This window comes from Gossypium hirsutum, chromosome D13, assembly GCF_007990345.1.
Source record: "Gossypium hirsutum isolate 1008001.06 chromosome D13, Gossypium_hirsutum_v2.1, whole genome shotgun sequence".
Lineage (NCBI taxonomy): Eukaryota > Viridiplantae > Streptophyta > Magnoliopsida > Malvales > Malvaceae > Gossypium > Gossypium hirsutum.
In genome coordinates, this window is record NC_053449.1 from 22,574,127 (window position 1) to 22,597,481 (window position 23,355).

Sequence of the window (23,355 nt, forward strand, 5' to 3'; positions counted from 1 at the left end):
TTCTCTTGTACTCTTTTTAGCTGTAGTTTTATTTCAAAATGTGATATAAAAAACATAATAATATTAACAATTCCACTTGATTTTTGAAATAAAATAAAAGGATTACATTCTTAAAAATAAAAATATAAGAATTAAATTCTAAATTTGTAAATAGTATAGGGATTTATGAAAAATTTTAACCACCAAATAAACTGTCTCACTTTTTAGTTTTTTCTCTTTATTTAAAAGAAGAAGAATAATAAAAATAAAATTTTCAACGGCCGACCGGTGCTGACGTTCCAAAGACGCTTTTCTCCTCATTTCTCTCATCTCCTTTCATCAGATCTCACTCTTTCTTTTCCCTGACCCGGTATTGCTTCCCTTTCATTTCACTAAATAATTTTTTTCTTAAAAAAAAAAACAAATTTCTTTTTTAATTTTTTTAATTTTTTTTACATTTGATTATTAACATCGAATCTTTTTTTTTTTGGGGGGGTGGCGGGGGACTAGGGATTGTTAATTTTCTCCTTTATTTTTGATTGATTCGATAAGTTTCTTCTATTACCATGGCTGCTCCACCTGCAAGAGCTCGAGCCGATTACGACTACCTCATAAAGCTCCTTTTGATCGGCGACAGCGGTAACTATTTCTTATATATATATATTGATCTGATATTGATCTGAAAGGCGATCTACTTGTTAATCTACACTGTTTTTGGAAAAAATGTTAGCGCTCGTTGAAAGGATTTGATTTTTTTTTTTGGTTTATTTTGTTAGATGTGTATTTAAAGACCTTTACCTTAAGCTTCATTTTAGCTTTATAGATTATCGTAGTATGGAGATTTTATTGTACTAGCCAGGTTGATTGGGAAAAAAAAAAAGAATGGCTGCTTTTATGGTGAATCTAAGCTAATTGCTGATGGCATTTTTCGTAGGAATATATTTGATATTGTATTCTGTCTCAATTAGTATTTTGATGATTTGATTGGAGTCAGTAGCTTGTTCATTTGCTTGAGACCCGTTTCTTAGCTTCCATCTCTGCTACGAATAGTCGTAGTTACCTGTAATTAGGAACTACTTATTCTACAGGAGCTTGTCTTGGTATTTTGGCACATTCTTTTCAATTTGAGTTGTGAATAGTCTGTTTACTCATGCTTTTGTGTTGGCAGGTGTGGGTAAGAGTTGCCTCCTTTTGCGTTTTTCAGATGGCTCATTTACTACAAGTTTTATCACAACCATCGGGTAGTTGTTTTTTGAATGGTAGTAGTCTTATTATTGTTACAAGTATTGTTTCAAAAAGAGGCATGTCGTTTAATAAGGTAATGTATTATTTTGGCAGGATTGACTTTAAGATCAGGACTATAGAGCTTGATGGCAAACGGATCAAACTCCAAATTTGGGATACTGCTGGGCAAGAGCGGTTTCGTACAATTACAACTGGTTAGTTTTTGGGTTTGAAGGTGTCATTGACTGGAAATAAATGGTCTAGCATTGTAGCTTATTTGGTTGATGAAATAATTTGATAGCATGACTTGGCACCATTTCACTTGAGCCTGTTAATTGCAAGTGTTGTTGTATAATGTAACTTACCGTTTGTTCTCACCCTAATATTGTCAAATTCAATAACTGCTCCGTTTTGGTTCAAGGTTGTCGTTGCATTTCTGTTCATCTCTGTGATTTTTAGAGTTTGTCTGCTTCCACAGTTTTCTCTCACACACTCTATAACCTGTATGTTGTCATACTCTTGAATTGTATGACAGGACTTGGAAATAAAATTACGAAGAACAGAAGCTCCGAGTTTCATATTTTTCTGGAGTCTTGATTGAAGGTGTTCAATAGTAATGTTATCTCTGAGTGTGTTTGAAAATTTTACCTCTACATAGTATTTTCTTTATTTCACCCCTCAAGCATGGTTGCTTGCCCCTTTTTTCTTTTTCTTTTTACTTGTATTGGTTTACACCTTTGAGGCGGGCAAGGCGGTGTTCGTGCTTCAGATGTCTACTACCAAATGCATCCTGAATTTTTTGTCTTCTGGAACAGGCAAATTAAGTTATATTTTCTTCCCGTGCAGCTTACTACCGTGGAGCTATGGGTATTTTGCTTGTTTATGATGTGACTGATGAGTCATCTTTCAATAGTAATTACTGAACCCTTTTTCTTTTTGATTTCTTACATAAGTTGTTCTTATCTTATCCACCTCTGAATCTTTAGAAATGTTTAATGTTTCCACCAAATAATGATCATTATTCAAAACTTTCTGCTTCCCGTAAGGTTGAAACTTGAAAGTATATTCCTTATCCAGTGACTTGAAATTTTATAGTGACTTGAAATTTTATTCTTTCTCCACTATAATGATCTTATCAATTCAACTAATGTACTTTTTTGCCTAGACATTAGAAATTGGATTCGTAATATTGAACAACATGCATCTGATAATGTCAACAAGGTTCTGGTGGGTAATAAGGCTGACATGGATGAAAGCAAAAGGGTTTGTTTCTCTTTCTCTTTCCAACGTGCACGCATGCTTGTATTCACTTCCATTTATGGTTACCCTTATTTTTCGGCATGTCAGGCTTGTCAAGTTGATGAGGAACTTATTTTTGCAGGCTGTCCCTACTTCGAAGGGCCAAGCTCTCGCTGATGAATATGGCATCAAGTTCTTTGAGACTGTATGTAACTTTTACTGCAGATATTGCAGTTCCCTTTTATGTTTAGTTGATCTTTCTGATATATGCTCAAGAGCCAACCAATGCAAAAACAAACTTAAATGTGGAGGAGGTTTTCTTTTCAATAGCCAGGGACATTAAGCAAAGACTTGCAGATAGTGACTCCAAGGCTGAGGTATTGTATCTTTCACTCGAAATTATGCAAATCCATTCCCTTAAACATATTTTAAAACATATATATTGTTGTAATTGCTGTTATCCTTTGTCTTCCTCTTTGCAGCCAAACACAATCAAAATTAACCAACAAGATCAGGCAGCAGGGGATGCAGCAAATGCTCCAAAATCAGGTTGCTGCGGTTGAGCTACGATCGATGATGAGCTCTGAAGGGTATATTTTCTTCTCTAGTGAGCTCTTTGAATTTGGGAAAACTGTAACTACATTCTTCCAGTTTGTAATTTCTTCTTATCTATTTTGCATCTATTACTCTTTCGGTCTGAAATGTTAGATCCCTGATATCCTGCGAAATTAATTATTTTTGCAAGTTGCCTCTACCATTTTGACATTTGGAGTTGAAGCTAAGAACCACTCGGTGCCATCCATTAATTGGAGCATAATTAGAGATGACAATAGGACAGATTTGGAACAAAGTCATTTTGGAGTTTTTCGAGTTTGGTGTGTGGGCTAGGATTTGGGGCCAGCTCGGTATTTTCTTCGTAATTTTCAAACTTTTATAAAAGATGTAAGCATTCTAACATGTTCTTGTTAGAGTTCAATTGAGCTCAGGTTTAAATCATTTTTTTTTATCAAATTTCAGTTCATGGGTTGAGACTTGAGATGTGGCCATGGTCAATACCAAAAAACTAAGTCTGAACTCAACTCCCGATGATTTTTTTAGTTCATATATTATAAAATATTATATTTATATCAATTCAGTATAATAGTTTATAATGAAGTTCAAATAAAAATATATTATTGAATGTTAATTTAAGTCAAAAAAAGAAAAATTATCTTTGTCCAAGCTGGCCAAGTAATTCGCTCAAACCAGTACACGAAATTAATCAAGCCCTAAAAGAATAGTACTTAAAAGAAGCAAACAACACATAAAGACAGGTAGTTTCCTCCGTTCCTCCTTTAGTTCACCAAAGGTGCAATACCAAAAACAAACAAAAAAAAAAGTCTGAACCGATGATTTTTTTTGTTCATATATTATAAAATATTAAATATTATATCTTACCAATTCAATATAATACTTCATAATAAAGTTAAAATAAAAAATTTATTATTGAATTCAAAATTCAAGTCACAAAAGGAAAATTATCTTTGTCCAAGCTGGCCAAGTAATTCGCTCAAACCAGTACACATAATTAATCAAACCCTAATAAAAGTACTTCAAAGAAGCAAACAACGCATAAAGACAGGTAGTTTCCTCCGTTCCTCCTTTAGTCCACCAAAGGTGCAAAATTTAGATTTCATCTCTATCTCTTGAATTAATATCCGACTACATGTTTGCAGAGATACAAGCAAATACACAAATAACAAGTATCTCTCTTTCAGGCATTAACTCCCTACTTTTTAACATAATCCCTACCCCCGTAAATTAAAAAAAAAAAAAACCCCCCACGCCCGGTGCTGTCACCATTAACAAGCATAAAGTCTCGTAAAAAGTCACTTCCTTCATATTCACAAAACAGAGATTAACCCTACCTTGCAAATGAAAATGGTTGTTTTATGACAATTGTTTCATTTCATCCTTCCCATATATACGCTGAAGTTCAAGAGTGGCAGCTAAAAACGAATCTGAAAAAAGAAAGAGGTGCAAAGTAGACATGTCAATTGTATCCCATCTCAAAAACTCCATCCGATCAACCTAAACCAAAACCAAACCCAAACCCGATTTGACCATAAAAAGTCAACAACATGAACCCATCCAACCACACCCAAAAATGACTCAAACCCAATCTGAAATTGACTTAACAAAAATGACCCTGACATTTTAAATTTTGAATTGATCCAATCCAGAAAGATTCGATCCAAAATCAACCCGACTTGCCGAATAGACCTGACCTTTTTAGTTTACTCAATAAAGTGCACTCGTAAAAGAAGCATTTCCTTCTGATTAAATTTGTCAGTCAAGATAGGTAGAATTAAAAGGAAAAGCAAATCAAGTTCAATAGCTTACATCACCTTTCCAAATCCGGAAGCACTTCTGGTTAATAGGCGAGCCGGTTATTGTCTGAATAACATCGAACAACATATTCTGAGGTGTGCTTCTAAGCTCTTGGACAATCCCATAAATGGTCTTCCCATTCTCAAAGTATATGTGATTATTTGGATGCTTTGTTTTGCAACCAGCATGCCGCTCAAATTCATATGCATTGATCACCTATGAGAACGTAGAAACTCTGCTCATCAGCACACACATAAGTGCCTACACAATTCTCTCAAAAAAGAAAAAAAAGGTAAAACCGAGAAACCACACCTTAGAAAAATTGCATGTCTGACAGCCACATTGATATCCCGAACTCTTTATAACACCGTGGAGCTCCTTCTGAAGTTCATATAAAGAAGCAGGCGTATCACCGGACAATAAGGTAAATAAAAAGAACACAAGTAATGAGATTTTACCTCCTGTGACCATGCAATATATTTAACGGGAACTCCATCAAGCATACCAGTTGACAGCAAACTTCTAACATTTGATGGGAAGTTATTTGAAGTAAGTTTTTTGGATGTTTTCTGCTCATCTTTCTTCCTAGGAACTTCAGCTCCAGAGGCAATAATATTATTGGATATAGACGCTTTTTCACTAGAAGCATTGGATCTTTGGACAGAAGACTGACCCATCAATAAATTATAGCCTGATACAATCCTTCCTGGCGGATTTGTATCATCATCATCATTAGAGCCACCAAATGATATAATAGTACTCTCACCCCTACTATAGGACTGACCAATTGACAAATTATAGTTGTCACCCATCTTGTAGCTTTGACTGATAGATATGGTACTGTCATCTCCTTTACCATAGGTCTGACACACAGTTACAGAACTATCATCTGTCATGTATGTTTGACCCATGGATATGAAAGTGTTTTCACCCTTATTGAAGGTATTGCTCATTGCAAGTGCATTATTATCCTCACTTTTGTTATAGGATTGTCCCATAGACATGAAAACATTATTCTCCCTTTCATAGGTGTCACCAATAGGATCCCCTTTGTTATAAGAAGAACCCATCGGCATAATACCATCTTCCACCTTGTTGTATGCATGATCATTTGACACAGAGGTATTATCAACCCCATTAAACACATATCCCATTGATGCAGACATGATATTCTCCGAATCCTTAACCTCGCTGACTTTTACCTTCCTAATCCCACCAAGGTTTAACCCAGATCTAGGATCTTCTAGTGTATGAGACATAGATAAACAGAATGAAGAATCATTTGTAAATATATCTTCATTAAGCTTTCTCCCCATGACAACTTTCTCACTGCTAACTGATGGCATGCTTCGATCATCAAAATTCACAGCTCGAGCTGATTCGGTGTCGAATAACCGTTCAGCAAACTGCCCCGAGATTGAATGAAAACCAGATGCATTTCCCCATGGAGACAGGTTTGAATTCAAGATTCCAGAAAAAAAGTTGGTAGTTGAAACTCCAACCGCCTGCTTCTTGTTAGGAAATATATCTGTCTCGGAACCATCCATAAACCATTGATGAGAACGCTTGGGCTCAATTCTAGATGAAGTATCATACACCATCTCACCATCGTTTAAACACCCAGCTCCTTTCGTCATCCAAATGCCTTGATTCTGGAAAGACTGTTACATGTAACAAATTCCTAATCAGAGGCGTAGAAGAGAATAACAACAACAGTTGAATCTTTTTCATTGACCTAGTATCAAGATTAACCGCAAGCCATAAATATTTATAACATAATTAATGGACAACTTCAATAAGGTGAACTTTGTTTTTGCACCTATCAAAAGCTTGACTAGGCACACCAAGCATGCACTTGAAGAAGGATTGAAATAACTTTTGTTCTCTAGTGCTAATATACAGCGCCTAAGGACGCACCTTGGTCTTTGACAACCTCAGCACTTCAGCACCAACACACACAACTTACCAAGTAGAAAATTGTCAAACTGACATTTTTCTTCACTCATATATACATACTTATATATGGTTCATCAGTGCATCCCCACCTAAATTACTCTATTACAACTGTTTGGCAATAAAAGACACAATCATCTATAGTTCTTTTTTTTTTTTTACCAAAAAGCATAATTTTTCAGTTGATACAGAATTTTAACCTTCTTTAACTATGTGAAACTACATAAGGGACAAGGCAATAAGCAATTGCAGAACAATTAATGATAAAAATTAAAACCACTGAATCAATCACAAAAGATACACATAAAACTGAAAAACAGCATCGAAAGCAACCATTAGACCCTTCTCCCACCACTTAAAGCACATAAAAACATACCATTTTTCTAGCTTTATTTCAAAGTTCTATTTGGATGAATCCTCGCTTCCACTTTGCTGTAACAGTCCAACAATTAAAACTCTATCATATTGCATTAAACAAGGATCAAATTTACAACTTTACCACTAAACAGCAAAGTTCTATAACTCCTGGCTGAAGCAGAGACTGTAAAACTTCGTGAGAATTGAAGCCTTTAATCGCTAAAGTAATTATCTGCAAAATTCAGGGAATAAATCACTTGAAAAACTCTGAGAACAAATAATAGTCTCGCATAAGATGCATAGTCTTCAACCATTCCAGAAATCTATTACATTTCCAGTACCAAACACTGTAAAGCTCACTAATTAAAACAACATTTATTTTGAAGTAAACAAAAACTATAAGAGAGAAGAAATTTTCCTCAATTTTTAACCAAACGGATAATAGAGGGGAAAAGAAAAAGAAAACAAGCGAAGGAGAGATCTTCATTGCGGAAATACCTGCAATGAGACGATTGATTTATTTACGAACACGACAATCGGTGATCGGAAAAAAGGAAAACCTTCCGGCAGTGGTTGACCGGAAATGGGACCGGCAATTGTACGGAATATGATTGGAGCGAGATCTAAAGAGGGTGGAAAGGATTTTGAGGTTTTTGGCGGAAGAGATGATATAAGATGGTGCCTTTGCACGATCACATTCCATGGGCCCTCATCGGACCGTACACGTGTACTTGGGTTTTGTCAGATCTGATCTTGATCTGAATCTCTATACTCTATACGGCGTTTGAAAACAAAAATCGGATAATTAGAGAAACTTAAAAAGGGCAAAATACTAATAAAAGCTAATTTTTTAAAAAATTTATTGAAATTGGCCCGGTACATAATTAATTATTGGAATGGTCTAATTCTCTGAAAGCGCATCCATGTCAGCACGATGTCAGGGGACGTGGCAGAAAAACGCTTCATTAAGGAAGCGCTTTGTCCACGTGGACAAAAAGCGCACCCTTAAGGACGCGTTTTCCTGCCACGTCAGTGCTCTCTTGGGGACGCATTTTTCCCGCGCGTGAACAGTAGCAATGACTACTTTTTTGACCGTTGGTGACCCCTCCAATGGTAAAAAAAAAACTATAAAAACCCCCCTTCATTTTTTTTCACAACTAAATCCTTTCACTCAATTTTTCTCTAATATTCTCTCAAATTCCTACCAAATTCCTCTCAAATTCCTATTTAAAAAAGCTTTAATTTTTTTAATTATTTTTAAAAAAAGTTTTAAATTTTATTTTTTAAATTTTTTTAAATCGTAAAAATTTGATCGTGTTAGCAATGGTCGGAGAATTAATTCGTCTTGATGACAAGCACATATCTGTCGAACAAATGAAAATGGTAAGTGTTAAATTTAATTTTTAAATATTATTTAAGATATTTTTTATTTATGCAATTTTAAATAATTATTATTTTATTATTTGTTATAAAAGTCTATAGATCAGATATTGCAATGCTATATCCGTAATATGCATGGTCCTCCATCACCGTTGGTAGAGAATTACTTGCGGGAAGCGGGTTTTTGGCACCTGGCGACGGTAGGCCAGAGATGCAAGTTGGACCCGAAACTCATCAGTGCGTTGATTGAGAGATGGAGACCCGAGACACACACATTCCATCTTCCATGTGGAGAGTGTACTATCACTTTGGAAGATGTCAATTTGCAATTGTGATTGCCGGTGAACGGGTACTCAGTCACCGGATCTGTTCAATCTGGTGATTAGGGAGAGGTATGCTACGAGCTTTTGGGCACTATTCCGGAGAATATTAATTGAGGTCGGATCGAGATTGGCTAGTTACGAGACACATTCCCGGAGCCGGATGATGATTCTACTGAACTAGAAAGAATCTGATATGCTCGAGCGTACATTCTTCAGATAATTGGAGGTTATCTCATGCCGGACTTGTCACGGAACCTTGTACATTCAAGATGGCTGCTGAAACTCGTTGATTTTAGAGTAGCTGGTGAATTTAGTTGGGGGTCTGCCGTTTTGGCCACATTGTACCGGGAGATGTGCGGGGTGACGCGACTGAATAAAGCGAAAATCAAAGGTTGCTTGTCACTACTGCAGCCATGGGCACGGTTTCGCTTTCCACTTTTACGTCCTCGAGTGGACTACCCATATACATTCCCACTCATAATGAGGTAAATTTTATATTAGATTTTACAATTATTACGTAGATTTAAAATATAATAGTATGCTAAAAATTTATTTAATTAGGTGGAACCATTCGGCAAGTTATGCTCGATTACCTACCTCTCTTGAAGATATACGGCTTCCATTAGACCAACAGTCGGAAGCACAAGTAAGTATTAAATAAAATAGATATTTCCATCACGAGCTAGTCGATTGGTATTTAGTATTTAGTATTTAGTATTATGTATTATGTATTATGTATATAACTAATATTTCCATCATGTTCATATAGTTTCAATGGACACCATACGAGGATCCGGCAATTTGGGCAGTAATTTCGGATGAGTACTTCCAAAATCCAAACGCTTGGCATGTGAAAGTCGTATTGGTCAACTATGCGACCGTAGAGATGCACCAGTCGACAGAGTATTACGGCAATTTGAATTCCGACAACCGATCCCCGTGGCACCTGAGGTGTTGGATGATCATCACAAAATCGACCTACGACAATTGCATACGGATTGGCAGAGATTCCAGTCATACTACATCCAAATGTGGGAAGATCGGTATGATTATATACCTACTCGGAAATCGATCATCGTTCCAGAGTTAGTGTACGTGCCAGAATACATGCCATGATTTAAGATCCATAGCAAGCTGTATTTACTGTCGGCAGAGGAGAGGCAACGACAATTGCATGTCTAAAGGGAACGGCGTGGCCCTTTAAATCCAAAAAGAAGAGACGACGATGCAGGTCCATCAACGAGGCCCAGACAATCACCCGGCCCATCATCAGCACCCATACAATCACCAGGCCCAACAACATCACAGACACAATCACCCGACCCAGCAGTTCAACCTACGATACCCACGGCACAGCCTTTTCAGATGATGCCAAGTGCGTATCCTAACCCTTTTATGTATCCTAACCCTTATATGTTTCCTTTTTCTAGTCCTATGGCAGGTTGGAGTCCATGGCCCAGTTCATCTCCATTTTCGATTACGCCGAGTGGACCGCAGATGTATAGGTCAGATGTGTCGCACGAGGGATCGCAAGAGGGGCCATCGGGAAACTCTGCCTTTTACCAATCCCCATCACCGTATGGGTTTTAAACAGTTTCACCATTGGTGATGCAAACACCTCCGCAGTCACTATTCTATCAAGGTGGCTCATCGTCCTAACACCGACAACCAGATCCCCTACTGGAGGAACCAGAATCCCCGCCAGAGTAATCACAACCCCCGCCGGAAGCTGGACAAAGGAGGAATCCAGCGCGTAACCGTTGACGGACGCCATGTGTCATTGAATCTAGTGGGCACAGAGATTTATTTTTATTTTAATATATTTGTACAAACATTTTGAATATTTTGATATTATTTGATGTAATAAAATAGAAATTCTTCTATATTATTTCATGTACTAAAATAGAAATTTACTTTTACATTTTTAATATAATAGAAATTATTTTAAATAAGGCAATATGTTGAATATTTCTATATTATTTCATTTAATAAAATAAAACATTATTTTGAATAAAGTAATTGTAATTTACTTTAATATTTTTAATGAAATAGATTTTCTTTTAAATTTTATACCATTCTGAATATTTGTACCAATTTTTGATTTAAAAAAATATAAATAATATAAAGTTTTTTACAATAATGTTCAACTATTGCGATTTAGGCATGATCGGCTTGTATGGCCTGGGTTCCTACACCATCCGCACAACTTTTATTGGCTGGTTGTTTCTCAGATATCCATATTGTTACATATTCTAGTCGAGTAAGGTCGACCATTTGGTTTGCGACGTCCACGTGGGAGCTTCTTTCAGTACTATTGCTGACAAAGCATCCTGTTTAAAGCGTTTTTGACACCATTGGCTCAGAAACATCTACTCGAAATTATTTTTTAGGAGCTACTGTAGTAAAAGCGCGTCCACATGAGAGCTTCTTTCAGTACTATTGCTGACAAAGCATCCTGCTTAAAGCGTTTTTGACACTATTTGCTCAGAAACGTCTACTCGAAATTATTTTTCAGGAGCTACTGTAGCAAAAACGCGTCCACATGGGAGCTTCTTTTAGTACTATTGCCACTACACCAAAATAGGCTTTTAGCGGCACATTTTGCGGCGTTTAGAGAGAAAACGCAGCTAAAAATCGAGAATTAACGGCGCTTTAGATAAAACGCCGCAAAAAATATAATTAGTGGCGTTTTTCAAAAAAATGCCGTAAAAATCGAAACCCAACGACGCCGTTTTCTGACTTTTTTTGGGCTTTAGCGGCGTTTTTATGGAAGCGCCGCTAATGTTCTGGGCTTTAGCGGCATTTTTATGTAAGCACCGCTAATGTTCTGGCCTTTAGCAGTAATTTTATGTAAGCGCCGCTAACGTTTTGGGCTTTACCGGCGTTTTTATGTAAGCGCCGCTAATGTTCTGGGCTTTAGAGGCTTTTTATTGATACGCCACTAATATTCTGGGATTTAGTGACGTTTTTATGGATGCGCTGCTAATTCTCAGGCCTTTAGCGGCTTTTTTAAAAAACGCCGCTAATGCTCTTCATTTAGTGGCATTTTTTAAAAAGCGCCGCAAAAACATTATTTACCTATTTATTATTTAATTGATTTATTTATATTAATTAAAATTAGAAGTTTTCATTTAAGTTACCATTAAGTTGTTAAAATCGACGCCGGCCATATGGCTTTCTCAAAACCCTTTAACCCTAAATTCATAATTCTTAAAACCCTAAACCCCTAAAAATTTCAAAAAAATATATTAATGTAAAAGCTTATATATGTTTATAAACATGATGTACATGTATATACATAGATATATATATATTAATGTAAAAGGTTATATATGTTTATAAAAAATTGTGGAAGCAGTACTTAATATTGATTAAAAAATTTGGGGTTTAGGGTTTAATTGGTGGTTTAAGGATTATAGTATGTAGTTTAAGGGTTTTATAGTTTAAGGTTTAATGTTTACTATAATTTTAAGTTTATGGTTTAGGGTTTGTTATATTGGGTTTGTGATTTAGTGTTTTAAAGTTTGTTTTTGGAGTTTAGTTTTTATAGTTAGAGTCTTAGTGTTTAATTATGGTTTTAAGGGCCGGTTAGGGTATTAGGGTTTAAGGGTTAGGGATTTTGATAAAAAATATAAAGTTATTTTAGGGTTCAAACAAGCAATAAGATTCTTTTTAATTACTTTTAATTGTAACTTATAATATATATTTATGGTTTAAAGTTTAGGGTGTTAGGGTACATTTAATGTTTAGTATTTTAGGTTCAGTGGTTAATGTTTGTTATTTGGATTTAGGGTTTACGATTTAGGGTTTGGTTTATGGTATACGATTTAAATTTTTAGTGTCTTATTGTCTATGGCTCTAACGGTTTAAGGTTTATAAAAAATGACAAAAATTAATTTTATTTTACTGTTTATGCATTAGTGGCGTTTTAGTAAAAAATACCAAAAATATATCACAGTATGCAAAACGATGACGTTTTATTTTGTGTTGCTAGTGGCATTTATAAAAAACACCGCAATTTTGTTTCAGAAATGGCAAAACGTTGCGTTTTGATCTGTGTTCTTAGTGGAGTTTTCTACCAAATGCCGCAAAAGGATAGAAATTAGTGGCATTTTTTTTTAAATTGCGCCACAAAATTTGTCCCTGATACTGCAAAACGGTACGTTTTGATGCAAATTTTTAGTGGCGTTTTTTGTAAAACGCCGTAAAAGGACTATGCTTTAGTGGCGTTTTAGCAGAAAACGCCACAAATAGGTTTTAATAGTTTCTCAAACGGTGCCGTTTTTTCCTATGCTTTTAGTGGCGCTTATTAAGAAACGCCACAAAATTTAATTAAAACTAACATAAACGGCATCGTTTTATTAACCCCGAATTTCCTTTAGTTTCCCCCATGTCAGATTTCCACGGTTTTGAAAGTTCATTGCTTGTTTGAATATATGGAGAGTAATTTTAAAAGTTGTTTTGTATTTATATATGTATACTTTTATAATATAAAAATGAAATGAAAAATAATAATTTAATAGGGATGAATCTAGTTTAAGTTTAAGTTTAAGTTTAAAATGAAAAACCTTTTCATTTCTTTTCCTTTCTTGGGATTACTTTTAGTTTTTTCCAGTAAAATGAGAAATTTTTAGATTTTACAAGGAATTATTTGAATTTCTACAGAAAAACCAATTTATATACGTATGGTTAAGCCAAACGGTATGCAATTGGAGCTTCATTTAAAAATAATAATGTTTTCTCATTACATTTTTAATTACTCAGTTTTACTTTCCATTCAATAGGTTTGGAGTGGGAAGAATGTCAATGACGAAGTTAAATGGCTTTCCCAAGGTCCAAATCGAGTGGTTAAAAGATATAGTGCGTTCCTCATCAACGGATTCAGGTTTCATACAAAATATCGCGAGAGATTGAGGAAAACGCAAAATTGTGGAATAGTTGTTAATTCCTCAATTACAAGTTATGCTAGTGTTAGGGACAATAATCCTGTCGAGGGAAATGTGGAATATTTCGGACTTCTTACTGACATAATTGAGTTAGATTACTACGACAAATGGAAAGTTATCTTATTTCGAGGTGATTGGGCCGATGTTAATACTGCTCGTGGAATTAAGCAAGATCAATTTGGTTTTACAATAGTCAACTTCGCTCGATTGATTCACACAGGAAACAACTGATAGATGAGCCGTATGTATTCTCATCTCAAGTCAGACAAGTTTTTTACTCAAAAGATCCAACCGACGAGGGTTGGTACGTTGTACTTCGTAACATTCCTAGAGACTTGTTTGACATGGGCAGTGGAAGTAGAGATAATATCGATGATAGATCAGAAACTTTGCCCTTTCTGGAACAACACTTAAACGAAAATATCCCTAGTACTAGTACGCAATGTCAATGGGTTCGCCAGGATACAGATGAAGATATTTACGAATAATGATGTAGTAAGAATATACGATTGTTTAATTATATGTAATATCATAATTTAAATCTTGGTCTTATTATATATTTCAACTATTTTATATTCGCTGTTATTGTTGTAATTAGTTACTAAGTTTTCAACTATTTTATATGTATTGTAGAAAAAATGCCTAGAAGAAAAATGCGAGAGGTAAGTATTGTTCAAAATGCTCCAAACTCGGTAGAAACAAATAGTGAAGAACAGACAGGAATTGGATCTTCGAATGTTCCGATTATACCTGAGGATCCTACAGGAGTTCAAAGTAATTTTACATTTAATTTACATACGTGTTGACTTGTAATTGGTTTATTTTTCAAAATCTTATATTATAATATATCATTTTTCAGCTGAAAATGGTGGGACGTGCAGAGGTCGAGGTCGTACGCTACTTAGCGAGTTGTACGAGTTAGATCCAGTCGAGCGTGTCAAAGTATGTAGAAACAGTTTTGGTCAGCCTGTTGGAACAGAAGCTCGACTATTAGCAGGATACTTGGGCATTTTAGCACGAAATGCAAATATGTTGCCTATCAACTACGAGTCATGGCATCAAATGCCCGATAGTAACAAAAATCAAGCCCTCGATAATATTAAGGTAACAAAACATTAATGTCATCTGTAATACTTGGGAATTAGTTTCACTTATATTTACTTTCTTAACTTGTGTTTTTTGTAGGCGAGGTTTGCCTTAGAGGTCTCGGATGCCTATGTAAAGAAGGCATTGGGAAAAAGATGGAGAGACCATAAAAGTACTTTAAAGAGAGATTATTATAAGGTAAAAACAACCCTCGATGAGAAATTGCAAAATGTCCCGCCGGGTATGCTGAGGTACCAATGGAAAGATGCAGTTAGATTTTGGCATTCGAAGAAAGGTGATGTATGACGTACTTCTAAACTCTTGTAATTATTTTGGTTTATTGTATTTACTATTTACGTACTAATAATTTCATAACGTAGGATCGTGAACGGGCTGGAAAAAACAGCAGGGAGAAACAAAAATTCACGCACACAGTCGGGTCGAAAAGTTTTGCTTGTGTAGCTGAGGCTGAGGTATTTTTAATTTTTTAATACTGTCAAATATGTGTTACTTTCCATTAAATAATATTTTTACTACTATATTGAGGAACGGTCGTCCGGTCAAAAAGTTGGACGCCTTCAACTTTTTGAGATTACACATAAGAAGAAAGATGGATCTCTTATGACTCCTGAAGCTGCAGAAATAATGGTACGTTTACTTAATACGATTTTGTAATAGTTTAATTCATTGCTTGTAATGCTACTATTGTTAACTTGTGTTGCATTTGTTTTTTTCATATATATCGTGTTCTTAAATATGTGATTTATTTATTAGGAGAAACTAAAGAATAAAAAGGCGGAGTACGAAGCAATTGCTTCTAGTGATAGTTCTGTTCATCTTGAAGACATTGATAACCGGATTATTACTGAAGTTATGGGTCCTGAAAGGTATGGCCGAGTTCGATTTCAAGGATCTTTTGTTAGCCCAACCCAATATTTTGGATCCAGCTCGCAGCAATACATGCCTTCGGGGAGTCAGACTCAAGCTGAAGTTCAGAGGTTAAAAGACCAGATGGCTCAGATGCAAGCGACCACAGTTGAGGTTCAAAGGAAATATGAAGAACTCCAGCTACAACTTAAAGTAGATGCAGCAGCGAGAGAAACAGAGGCTGCAGCGAGAGAAGCAGAGGTTCAAAAGAAATATGAAGAACTCCAGCAACAACTTAAAGCTGATGCGGCATCCAGAGAAGCAGAGGCTACAGCGAGAGAAGCAGAGCAGAGTAGAAAGTACGACGAACTCCAACAGCAGCTTCAGAGTATGATGAAGATGTTTCAGCAGTCCCAACCTCCGTTGTGATAGTGTATTGTATAAATATTTTTATCATTTTAAAATTTTTGTGAAAATAATAAAATATTGATATTAATATTATATTATTCATTTAATTTGAAATATTATATAAATTTATTGCTATTGGCTGGTTTAGATTTGATTACTTTTGATTTGTTGCTACAAGAGGGCTGAAAAAAAATTATTTTTCAAAAACTCCAGCTACAATTAGTGGCGTTTTTTAAAAAAGCGCCGCTAAAAGCAACCAAACAAATAGCGGCGTTTGTGAAAAATTGCCGCTAAAGAACATGATCTTTAGCGGCGTTTGTGTAAAAAACGCTAAAGAACATGAGCTTTAGCGGCGTTTGTGTAAAAAGCGCCGCTAAAGAATATGAGCTTTAGCGGCGTTTGTGTATAAAGCGCCGCTAAAGAACATGATCTTTAGCGGCGTTTGTGGAAGTAGCGCCGCTAAAGAACATGATCTTTAGCGGCGTTTTTAAAAATAAATGCCGCAAATGTTAGTGGCGTTGTCAATAGCGGCAACTTTAGCGGCGCTTTAGGAAGCGCCGCAAATACTTTTAGTGGCGCTAAAAAGCACCGCTAAAGGCTTAAAAAACGCCGCTAAAAACCTTTTTTGTTGTAGTGTGCTGACAAAGCATCCTGCTTAAATCTTTTTTGACACTATTTGCTCAGAAACGTCTACTTAAAATTATTTTTTCAGAAGCTACTGTAGCAAAAGCGCGTCCACGTGAGAGCTTCTTTAAATTAACAAATAATTTAATTAAGTAACCCTAAACTCCAAACCCTAATTTATTTAAGTTTTTACTTAAAAATTCTAAACACTAAACCCTAATCTAATTTTTTAAAAATTTATAATTAATTTACTCAAGTAACCCTAAATCCTAATTTATTTGATTTTTCCATAAAAACCCTTAACTCTAAACCCTAATTTAATTGATTTTTTCTCAAAAAACAATAAACATGAAACCTAATCCAATTTTGAAAAATTTATAATTAATTTAATTGACAAACCCTAAACCCTAATCCCTTATTTATTTAATTTTTTCTCTAAAATCCAAAACCTAAAAACACCAAAATCCTAACCCTAACTCTAAACCAATAACTCAAAACTCTAACCGTAGGAGACACGGGCAAAACGTGTCCTTGAGGAAGCGTTTTGCCTACTTGATCATAAAAGTATAATACATGAAATTCAACCTTCATTAAAGTGATTTAAACTGTCTCTAATTTTTATGGTACCTTAAAATGTTGGATTATATTTTGTAATATTACGAGTGAAAGATGGGATTACATTATTTAATTAATTTAATTGAAATATAATATCCATATATTTGATAGACAAATATAATATCACCTAAAAATAAATTTTATCAGATTGTCCTTATTATAAAATTTTGTCTTCTTTCATTTAACATTTTTTACCTTCAATATTTTCATAAAATTACAATACTTTAAGGAATCCATTTTAATTTTATTATATAAATTAAATTCCTAATTATTTTTAACAACATTAAATGCAATAAGTGAAACTGCAACGACTTATATGATATAAAGGATCCCGACCTTGTTAATAAAAAAAATATTTCACATGTTGATTAAGAAAGTAAAGTAATTGTATTCATGAACTTATAAATTTATTTCAAAGTCCAAATCTTAATTCATTTAGAAACATGTACTTCTAAATTTGCTTTTTCATTTCTACCAATATGTAATCCTTGAAAATATGGATGGCTTTTATCCTTTTATTTAATTGCTTTTTTAATTATACAAAAATGGTTTTGGAAAATAAAGGAGCATTTAGCCTTAGTCTTTGCAAATGTTGGGCGGGAAAACAAAGTCTTATAAAAAGGCAAAAGACAATATATAAGTAGAGGTGTCCATGGGCTAGGTCGGGTTAGGCCCAAAAAAATTTCGACTCGCATCCTAGGCCCGGGTTCGGCCCAAAATATGGGCCTAAAATTTTGTCCCGGCCCATTTTTTAATAAACACCAAAAAATTATTTTAAAAATAAAAAAATAAAAAAATATTTTAAAATAAAAAAATTAAAAAAAAATATTTATTATATATTCAGGCCGAGCCCGGGCCAAAAAAGTGGTGCCCGAGGCCCGGCTAGTTTTTTAAATGAGCCTCGTTTTTTTGCCCAAACCCATATTTCGGGCCTATATTTTTACCCGAACCCTCCCATATTTCGGGCAGGCCGTCAAGCCAGGCCGGGCCGCCCGGTCCATGGACACCTCTATACATAAGTCACTGTTATTTTTAATTATTGAAATTATATTTATTAATATAATAAAATCGAAGAGTATTTTTTCTCAAATTTATATTTCATTCGGAAACTTAGATAATCTAAGAAAGAGTAGTAATGAGATTATACCCTATATTATGACATTTTGATATTATTCTATAATGTGAGATTACAAGATGGTCGAAATGTTAACAATCCAAATATCATAATCTCATTTCAGAATGTAACATTACAGGTCATAATATTACATTCGATCAACCAAACTAACATTAAAGCATTAAAACTACTAGCCTTCCTTGCAAGTGTATCAACACACCTACTTGCTTTACGAAAAGTATTTTACAAGTGTATTTTACAAGTGAGATATGTTCAGATCTTTTGTAAGTAAAAAACCATCTCATAATGCCTAGATTTCAGTGACCATATTGCTTGTAAGGCTAATAAAATGGTGGCTTATAAGGAAGACATCGCTAAGCTAGCTTCTTCTTTATTCTAGATTGGTCGTCCACCATTCAATATCAATTTATAAGATTGCAACTCTTTCATGAGCTATGTAAGGTCTATTTCCGAAGTTAGAAGTGACCTTAAAGCCTGCAAAGTCCTTAGATAAAGTTTTAATCACCATTTCAATATGAGTATTATAATCCCACTCAACCCCATAAACGTAAGCATATATTCTTTTAGTAGCTTCTACTTAGAGTTCATCAAGTTGGTTATCACAAATTATCGAGTCAAAATAGCTAATATGTGGTTCACATTTAATCTCCTCAAAATAATCACATCCAATGAATCAAAATAATTATTAAGAAATAATATTTCCAATATATAATTATTAAGAAAGGACCAAAATGCCCTTTCATGGAAAAATTACTATTCTACCTTTTTTTTCTTATTTATACAATTTTGTTCACATAAAAAAAATATTATTATCAACTCAATCCTCATAAATCATATTTGATTCTTATTGATAATCCTTGGATGGAGGAAATTTCACTTTTACGGTTTTCTTAACAAAAATAGGAAATTTACAATTTAATTCTTATACTTTCAAATTTTTCTAATTTTGTCCTAAAGTGATTTTCATCACTCCAATACATATTCCAAATTATTTTCAAACCAAATAATCAATAACAATTCATCTTTTCTCTTTTTGGTACATTTACATTTTAATCCTCTAATTTTTTAAAATTTACAGTTTGGTCCCGTTTTATCCATTCTCACATCCATAGTTCTTTTTATTGATTTCCACATCCAATTATCAATTTTTATTTTATAAAAATTATTTATCTGATTCATTTCCAATTTTCTCAAAAAATCACTAAATTTGGTCTCGAAACAATGTCATATATCTTATAAAATTTTTTAGGGTATTACACATATTTGATATACTTTTTTTTATAATAGAAACATGAGAAATAAAATAAAAAGTTATTATATTTACATGGATTTGAACCAATGTAAGAGATTTTGATATTCAAAAATTGTTTAAAAAAATATATTGTGTTTAAAGCTAATAAATTTAAATCAGAGTCAATTCATTAAGTAAATTTAAAGCTTTTTTTCAACTTTTTTTTTTAATTTTACAAAATATTTTTAATGAAAATAATGAAAGCAAATTTTTATTATTTTCTAATTTTCACATATTTTTATTTTTAAAAATTATTTTTCAAATTTTCAACCAAATATGTTTTCCTTTTTCCAAGAATTCGAAAATAAAAATGGTATCAATTTCTTGAAACCGTGGTTTTTGGAATTTTTTTATTTTCATTTTCTATTTTTTAAAAATTGAAAAACACATTTGATAAATGAAAATAAAAGTTTGTTTTGAATAATAAAAACATGATTGGTACCTATTTTTCTATAATAGAAGCATAAGAAATAAAATAAAATAAACTACATTAATATAGATTCAAACCATATACCAAATTTAAATATTTGAAAAGCTATTAAAAAAGAATATTTTTATGGGTTTGAAACAAGATTAATTTATTTAAAGTTAAAAATACCCTTGTTTTCATCATTTTTAGTGAAAGCAATAAAAAAAACTTTTAATTTTTTTTTAATTTTCACATATTTTTTTTACAAAAATCATTTTAAAAATGTTTAATCAAACTTGTTTTTCTTAGTGAAAAAAAAAAGTGTAGATAGGAAAACGCAAATAGTTGATAGGCTAAATCATAAATAAAGCCCAGAAGGTAAATAAACATTGACAGCCCACTCATAATCTTGTGGTATGGGTTATCCTTAAAAAGAGCTTTCCGCGAGGTTTCACTTGTGCAATAGGTAACCGGTTTTTGCAAAAAAATTATTACGAAGTTTGTAATATTTTTAGGAAATTGTTGAATTTTCGCAACTTTATAATGTTCTTAGTGTTGTAATTGTTTCAGTAAATTATTGAACTACTTATTACATTGTGATGTTTTCAATTTTTGTAATGTTTTTTTAGAGTTATTGAATTTATTACAACTTTGTTTTCAGAAATTTTGTAATGTCTTTCTGATTACCGAATTCAACTTTGTAATGTTTTAGTAAATTACTAAATGTTTTACAACTTTGTAATATTTTCAGTAATTTTTAATTTTTTTAGTAATTTTGTATTATTTTCAGTAATTATTGAATTTCTTACAAGTTTGTAATGGGGCAATTTACCAATAAAATCCTTTTTTTTCAAAAATTACCGAAATGGGCCCATTATTTTATTATTTACTGGAATGGTCCTTTTCTGGGAAATCGCGTCCACGTCAGCGCGATGTCAGTGCACCCGGCAGGACATCGCGTCCACGTCAGCTCGAGTTACTGACGTGGATGCGATGTACTCTGCGCGTGAACAGTACCCAACGTTCAAAAATTTGACCGTTGCCCCCCCAACGGTAAAAAAAAACTATAAATACCCCCACCCCTTTTTATTTTTTCACAACAAATCCTCTCTCATATTTCCTCTCGATTCCTCTCAATTTCCTTCCAAAATTCTCTCAATTTCCTTCCAAAATTCTCTCAAATCTATATTTAATTTCAATTTCCTTCAAAAATTCTCTCAGATCCATATTTAATTTCAATTTCTTCTCAATTTCCTTTTTTAAAATAATTTTAAATTTTTTTTATATTTTTATAAATCGTAAAAATTTGTCCGATTTCATCAATGGCCGGATCATTGACTCGTCTTGATAGGCATCACATATCGGTGGAACAAATGACAATGGTAAGTGTTAAATTTAATTTTTAAATATTATTTAAGAATTTTTTATTTATGCATTTTTAGATAATTATTAATTTATTATTTGTTATAAAAGTCTGAAGATCGGGTGTTGGAATGCAATATCTGGAATATGCATGCTCCTCCATCACTGTTGGTAGAGAATTACCTGCGGGAAGCAAGTTTTTGGTACGTGGCGGCGGTGGGCCGGGGATGCAAGTTGGACCCGAAACTGATCAGTGCGTTGATCGAGAGGTGGAGACTCGAGACGCATACATTCCATCTTCCATGTGGAGAGGCACTATCACTCTAGAAGATGTTAGTCTGCAGTTGGGATTGCCGGTGGACGGGCACCCAGTCACCGGGTCTGCCCAATCTAGCAATTGGGAGGCGGTGTGCTACGAGCTTTTGGGCGCTATTCCAGAGAAAATGGAGGGAGGTAAGGTCGAGATGGTCTGGTTACGTGACACATTCCTTGATTCGGATGAAGATTCAACCGAAATTGAAAGAATTCGATATGCTCGGGCATACATTCTTCAATTAATTGGAGGTTATCTGATGCTCGACACGTCACGGAGCCGCGTACATCTAAGATGGCTGCTAAAACTTGTTGATTTTAGAGCAGCCGGTGAATTTAGTTGGGGGTCTGCCGTCTTGGCAACATTATATCAGGAGATGTACGGGGCGACGAGACCAAGGAGAGCATACATCGGAGGTTGCCTGTCACTACTGCAGTCATGGGCACGGTTTCAGTTTCCATTTCTACGTCCTCGAGTGAACCACCCATATACATTCCCACTCATAACGAGGTAAATTTTATTATATTGCATTTTACAATTATTATGTAGATTTTTAAAAATAAAAGTATGCTAGAAATTTATTTAATTAGGTGGAACCATCCGGCAAGTTATGCTCGATTACCGTCCTCTCTTGAAGATATACGGCTTCTATTGGACCAACGGACGGAAGCAGAAGTAAGTATTATTGCAAATAGATATTTCCATACATTCGCTATTTGATTGATATTTAGTATTTAGTATTTAGTATTATGTATGTATATAACTAATATTTCTATCATGTTCATATAATTTCAATGGACACCATACGAGGATCCGGCAATTCGGGCAGTAATCCTGGAAGAGTTTTTACAAAATCCACAAGCTTGGCACGTGAAAGTCGTGTTGGTCAACTACGCAACCGTGGAGCCGCACCAGACAGATAGAGTGCTACGACAATTTGGATGTAGACAACCGATTCCGGTGGATCCTGAGGTGTTTGACGATCAACACAAAGTCGACCTTTGGCAATTGAATACGGATTGGCCGAGATACTGGTCTGAGTACACGGAAATGTGGGAAGATCGGTATGAATATCTACCTACTCGGGAACCAATCATCGTTCCGGAGTTATTGTGCGTTCCAGAATACATGCCATGGTTTAGGATCCAAGGCAAGCCGTATTTATTGACGCCAGAGGAGAGGCAGCGACAAATACGTGTCGAAAGGGTAAGGCGCGTGTGACAGCCCAAAGTTGACCCTAGTCGGGAAGTGGTTTCGGGACCACTAAACCGAGTCACCGAAATGTTTGAATGTGATACTTATTGTCTAGAATATGTAATTATGAATGTGTGAAAATTTCAAGCTTCAATTTGGTTGATTGCATGTGAATTTAGTCAATAGGACTTATGTGAGAAAATTCTAAAATGTGATAGGTCAATGTGTGAGGACCTATTAGTGCATGTGGACAAAGGGGGGACTTGCATGTCAAATTCCC

At 34.4% G+C, this 23,355-nt stretch overlaps 2 protein-coding genes across 9 annotated transcripts; one reads left to right on the top strand and one right to left on the bottom strand.

Moving 5' to 3' along the window:
* Positions 1-201: 201 nt before the first annotated feature.
* Positions 202-3,478, top strand: LOC107893784 (ras-related protein RABE1c). Of its 5 annotated transcripts, none has more exons than XM_041108904.1 (10): positions 202-349; positions 490-618; positions 1,148-1,220; positions 1,318-1,418; positions 2,050-2,115; positions 2,369-2,466; positions 2,585-2,647; positions 2,721-2,819; positions 2,925-3,032; positions 3,188-3,478. In XM_041108904.1, exons 2-9 carry the CDS (start codon positions 546-548, stop codon positions 3,003-3,005), a joined length of 654 nt encoding a protein of 217 aa, XP_040964838.1. In that variant the 5' UTR covers positions 202-349; positions 490-545; the 3' UTR covers positions 3,006-3,032; positions 3,188-3,478. The 5 variants fall into 5 exon arrangements, with proteins under 5 accessions (XP_040964838.1, XP_040964836.1, XP_040964834.1 ...); XM_041108902.1 differs by having other exon boundaries at positions 2,773-2,819; positions 3,151-3,478; XM_041108903.1 differs by having other exon boundaries at positions 203-349; positions 2,773-2,819.
* A 424-nt stretch (positions 3,479-3,902) lies between these two features.
* On the bottom strand, positions 3,903-7,909 carry LOC107893783 (uncharacterized). 4 transcript variants are annotated; one of them, XM_016818873.2, is made up of 7 exons: positions 7,621-7,899; positions 7,265-7,354; positions 7,142-7,197; positions 5,271-6,473; positions 5,125-5,193; positions 4,825-5,028; positions 3,903-4,442 (listed from the first exon to the last, which is right to left on the bottom strand). In XM_016818873.2, exons 3-7 carry the CDS (start codon positions 7,142-7,144, stop codon positions 4,431-4,433), a joined length of 1,491 nt encoding a protein of 496 aa, XP_016674362.2. In that variant the 5' UTR covers positions 7,145-7,197; positions 7,265-7,354; positions 7,621-7,899; the 3' UTR covers positions 3,903-4,430. The 4 variants fall into 4 exon arrangements, with proteins under 4 accessions (XP_016674362.2, XP_016674360.2, XP_016674361.2 ...); XM_016818871.2 differs by having other exon boundaries at positions 4,830-5,028; positions 7,621-7,897; XM_016818872.2 differs by having other exon boundaries at positions 4,830-5,028; positions 7,142-7,354; positions 7,621-7,909.
* Positions 7,910-23,355: the final 15,446 nt, after the last annotated feature.